The 5,106-nt window shown below is 32.8% G+C and overlaps 1 protein-coding gene across 2 annotated transcripts in view; it reads left to right on the forward strand.

Annotated features, from left to right (window-relative positions):
• Nucleotides 1-4,323, forward strand: part of TMBIM4 (transmembrane BAX inhibitor motif containing 4) — an 18,278-nt gene extending 13,955 nt beyond the window's left edge. The window contains exons 5-7 of one of the 2 annotated variants that reach the window (XM_012720662.1): nt 426-543; nt 2,890-2,935; nt 3,699-4,323. In XM_012720662.1, coding sequence (XP_012576116.1) covers nt 426-543; nt 2,890-2,935; nt 3,699-3,905 — 371 coding nt within the window. In that variant the 3' untranslated portion in view covers nt 3,906-4,323. The remainder of the gene's footprint in view (nt 1-425; nt 544-2,889; nt 2,936-3,698) is intronic. The other variant, XM_012720663.1, reaches the window with a different exon arrangement.
• The last annotated feature ends 783 nt before the right edge of the window (nt 4,324-5,106 follow it).

Raw genomic sequence — 5,106 nt, forward strand, 5'->3', positions numbered from 1 at the left:
ATCCAGTCATCTACTTTTGGGCATTTGGGCTTCTTCTATGTTTTTCCACTTGTAAATAAAGCAGCAATAAACAATCCCATTGACTATTAAACTTTAATGGGCAGTCACAACAGCGAGGACAGGGGTGGGTGAGAATCATTCTGTCATATCCCCACAACTCCTAACCACTTAGCTGTGTAGTATCTCTTTAGACTTTTCTTTAGCTTCATAGTGATATGGTCTCTTATTTTATGTGTAAATGAGTATTTTGGATCCTGTTTATTGCATTATAGGGTCATTTTGTGTAATACTGGGAAAGAAATCTTTTCATAATTGTTTTAATTGGCAAGTAGTACAGGAGAAAAGAAAACATTTCACATTTCTGTTAAATACCATAAATAAATTTTTTATGTTTATATGCATTTTTAATTGTTTTCATTTTACAGTTACTTTTTATGATGTATATATTGTTCTGCAAGCTTTTATACTGACTACTGCAGTATTTCTTGGCTTGACTGCATATACTCTACAATCTAAGAGAGACTTCAGCAAATTTGGAGCAGGGTAAGTTACATATTCAAGGTTTCAATTGATATGTTCATTATGTATACTGTTGTCTTTAGTTAGAATACTGTCTTTTAAAATGGAGGGTGATAAGAGGTCATCTCTTTATGTACTAGCACTAGGATGTATTTATTCTCCCAGAACATATGGTAGCGGAAAGTGACTTTCTGTCACTTGCTTACTTTCTATATTGATAGGGAAATGTATAACAGAATAGAAATGATTATATTTCATTGGGATTTGATTTTGGGAGGGGCAACATTTTGTGTCTGTTTCATGGATATGTTGGGTTTACACCTACCATTTCACCATTATTTTCCCTGTTTATCCTGTCCTTTTTTATTCTTTTCCTTGCTTCTTTCTATTTGACTAATCTCCTTTATTGGTTATTAACTGTTGACTTTCAAGTAGAAGTTGCTCTAGGTTTCATAGTATACACCTGTAAATTATCAGTCTATGTTCAAATAATACACCATTCATGCGTATACTTAGATCTTCTTTTCCCTACTGTTGTGCTGTAACTTTTAGTTCTGTCTATAAACCTTATACTACATTGCTATTATTTTTACTATAAACATTAAACTGTCTTTTTTATAAGATATTAAAAATGGATGAAGACTTTTATTTAAGATTTCTACGTATTTTTCTGTTACTCTCCATTTCTTTGTGTATCTCCAAATTTCCATTTAATATTCTTTTACTTGCTGTGCCACCAGGGAGGGCCGTGAGGGATTTTTTTTAACATTTCTTACAGTGCTAGTCTGTTGGTTCTTGGCTTCTGTATGACTGAAAATCATCTGAAAATAATTTGTTTTTGAGTTATTCTTGCTGGGTATAGGATTCTAGGTTTTTCATGTCTTTCAGTACTTTAAAAATTCATTCTACACTATCACAGCTTATGTAGTTTCTGATAGAAGTCTGCTGTCTTTGTTCCTTTGTACATAATGCCTTCTATCCCCTTGCTACCTTTTATATTCTTCTTAGTAATTTTTGGTAATTTGATTATAATATCCCTTACATTTTTTAAATATTTATTTTGATTTTGGATCTGTCAAAGTTCTTTTATTTTTAATTTTTAAGTGTATTTATTGAAAGGGCACTACATGAGCCAGTAGATTTATATGAAAATAAACAATACTGAGACATATCCCAGTAAAGTTATCATACTTTTGAATAATGACTTGGGCAACCAGGCAAACTCTGGTAAGATTTCTTGAGAGCATTTAGATATCAAGAGGCAGGCAGTACAGCAACACTTTAAAAAGTCTTCAAAAACTACCAGTTTAAAGATTTTTATCAAATTTGGAACATTTTGACCATTAGGTTTCCTTCTTTTTTATCTCTGTTGAGACTCCCAATTACTGATGTTAGGTTCTTGAGCTTGTCCCGCAGTTCACTGATGCTCTGCTCATTTTTTCCAGTCTTTCCCCCCTCTGTTAACTCATTTTGGTTAGTTTTTGTTGCTACTTTCAAATTCAGTAACTTTTTTTTTTTGAAAGATTGATTTATTTATACATACAAGAACTGGGGTGTAAGCTTAAGGTGCAGGGGGTAAGAGGATTCACCAGATACAGAGTGGGGAGCAGAATAGGGAGATGTACTGAATTACATTGCTGAGGAAAGCAGTGGGCAAGACAAGAGATGTCTGTTGGGCCATGTGGGCCAGCAACCTGGGTGGGGATGGAACTCATGCTGCAGTGGCTGCAATAGTTTGATAGCTGAGACCTTAACCCCTGTGCCACCAGGGGTTAAATTTAGTAACTTTAGCTTCTTCAGGGCCTTATCTGCCCTTAGTTCCAATCAGAGAATTCATTTTACATACTGTTATTTTTCACCTACAGAAGTTCAGTTCAATTTTTATCTTTTGAAAAAAATATGCATCTTCCATTTCTTTCCTTTTAATAGTGTTGTCTTTTCTCTCCTTGAATGTTATTGACTGTTACTTCAATCATTTGTGACATTTCTGAATAAAAACAGCAGGACTTTGGAAACATTTGGATATATATGGCTACAGAATAATCTGTTTGTTTGTTTTTTTAAATTCAGTTATGTTTAATTTGTTCTTGTCTATATTTCCAGAAGTTTTATAGATCTCTGAATTAAAATACTTCTAATGACATTTCTGTTGATATATTTTATGTTCCACTTGAACACTTTTCTATACTATAAAATAGATGTTGAGTAGTAAGTTTCTGCATATTATACAGTATTTGTTGTAAATTTCTACATTTCAGTTTATTCTTCGGTAAATAAGAGGACAGCTTTACTTCTTCAGAAAATAAAATATTTATTGGGTTTGTAAAATTTTTTAAGACAGAATATTCTAAATATTTTTTTTTTTTATAGACTGTTTGCTGTTTTATGGATTTTATGCTTGTCAGGAATCCTGAAGGTAAGTTTTCTTTTAGAATAGTAACTTGAAGTGTACTTCTGGTCATGTCAATATCTATAATTACAAAATGCTATATAAGCAGTAGCCTCATGATAGGTTACTTAGCTGTAATTGTCTGTAACATTTGTATGTAAAATTATTATTGTCTTTAAAATAATCAAGGCATTATGTTAATATTATTGAAAGAAAGATGAATAAATGGGCACTCCCTGGTGGCACAACGGGTTAGGACGCAGCACTACAAGCGAGCTGCAGCTGCTTTGCCTCTCAGGCCTCTCAGGTGTCCATATGGCTTCTCAGACCTCTCCTGACCCGCCTGCTGCTCCCCTTAGCAGTGTATTTCAGTAGACCCACCTGTCCACTCCCCACTCTGTGGTGAATACTCTCACCACCCCTGCACCTCTGGCTTGTGCCCCAGTTCTGTATGCATAAATAAATAAATCTTTAAAAAAAAAAGAGATGAATAAATGAGTTAAAAATTATATAGAAAGAGACCCTCACATGTAATTGCTAACCTCCAATGGCACATATAGTTCTCAAAAATGTTTAAATGCTAATGTTCAAAGTCAAGTAATTTTTTAGAGAGTAAGCTATCCATTGCTTCATTCAAAAGAAGAGTGAATCTCTCTTGCCACTTTCTGCTTTTAACATTTAAATACAAAGCTGTACAGCATTACTTATGTAGTATATGTAACTTAAGATAAATAATTTAGGTATTAATACTGCTCTTAATTATAAACTTATTTTAATCTCTTGCCTACAGTTGTTTTTTCATAGTGAGACAATGGAACTGGTTATAGCTGCTGTCGGAGCACTTCTCTTCTGTGGATTCATCATCTATGACACACACTCACTGATGCACAGGCTATCACCTGAAGAGTATGTATTAGCTGCCATCAACCTCTACTTGGATATCATCAATCTATTCCTGCACCTGTTGCGCTTTTTGGAAGCAGTTAATAAAAAGTGATTGAAAGCAGTCCCCAGGGCCTCCCTGGTATTCTAGGGTTTAAGTCTCAGCACTAGTTCACCCCTATGGCCTCAGTTCAGTCCCTTCCCAAGGAGCTAACCCACATATGGAGTAGCAGACCTCTCCGTAACAGGGTATTTCAGTAAGTCCTGTTCTGCTTCCCACTCTGTCTATGGTGAATCTCCTCACACACTGCACCTCTGGCCCGCAACCCAGGTCTTATACAGCCCTCCAAAAATTGCTGGCCTTAGGAACTGAGTCATTAAATAATAAACTTAGAGGTATAATTAGCAAATACTGTTAAGACTCTTGTTTGCTATGTTCCTCTGAGCTATTACTATAATAGTAACATATTTACTATTATATACTAGTAATATTTTAGTAAAACATTCAGTGAAATAAAATGTTTATAATATACATTTGCTATTGTATAATAGTAATTATAATAGATATTTAATGTATAAAAATAAACTATATTAAATACGTATTTATTAGATTATATGATAGCCATATAAATCTTACTGTTATTTATGGTACCATATTTCTGAATTTTAATTTAGAATATCAGATAAGATATCAAAATTCTATTTTTTGTACTAATCTGCCACATAGATTGTTCATTTGCAATTCAAAAATAATTTCATAATCCTCAAGTAGGGATCATGATCTTTAACTGGGAATAAAGAATGTAGTTTTATTTCCAAACCAAAAAAAGTATTAACTGAAGTGCTAGCTTACATTGCCAATAAAAATATATGCATAAATATTTATCAGAATGGAAGGCAGAACAGAGACAGCAAGTTCAAAGCTATATTCTCAATTCTACAGAACTAATTCTTAACCTGCTTCCTAATACATTTAATAGAGCAAAATTATTCATGAGATTAGATTATCAATTTATCTAGTGATTTTCATCTACATTTTCTCTTATTAAGTAGCATTAGATTTGCTTTTGATTTTAAAGTTCTGACTCTACCATTATAAAGTGTACACCTCCTTTTCTAGGTCTTAATCTTATTTAAAAGGGTAAAAACAAAAAATTATTTTAGCAAAAGGAACAGAAAAGGCATTAAAAAGTAAATTTTTTTACCATTCAGTATATATTAAAATTATATTAAAATATTGTATGTATCATGATAAAATGATTTATTATTAAATAGTTAGATATTTTGGGTCCTCCCTGGTGGCATAGCCAGTTAAA

Source organism: Condylura cristata, unplaced genomic scaffold (genome assembly GCF_000260355.1).
Source record: "Condylura cristata isolate star-nosed mole 26May11 unplaced genomic scaffold, ConCri1.0 scaffold00004, whole genome shotgun sequence".
Taxonomy (NCBI): Eukaryota; Metazoa; Chordata; class Mammalia; order Eulipotyphla; family Talpidae; genus Condylura; species Condylura cristata.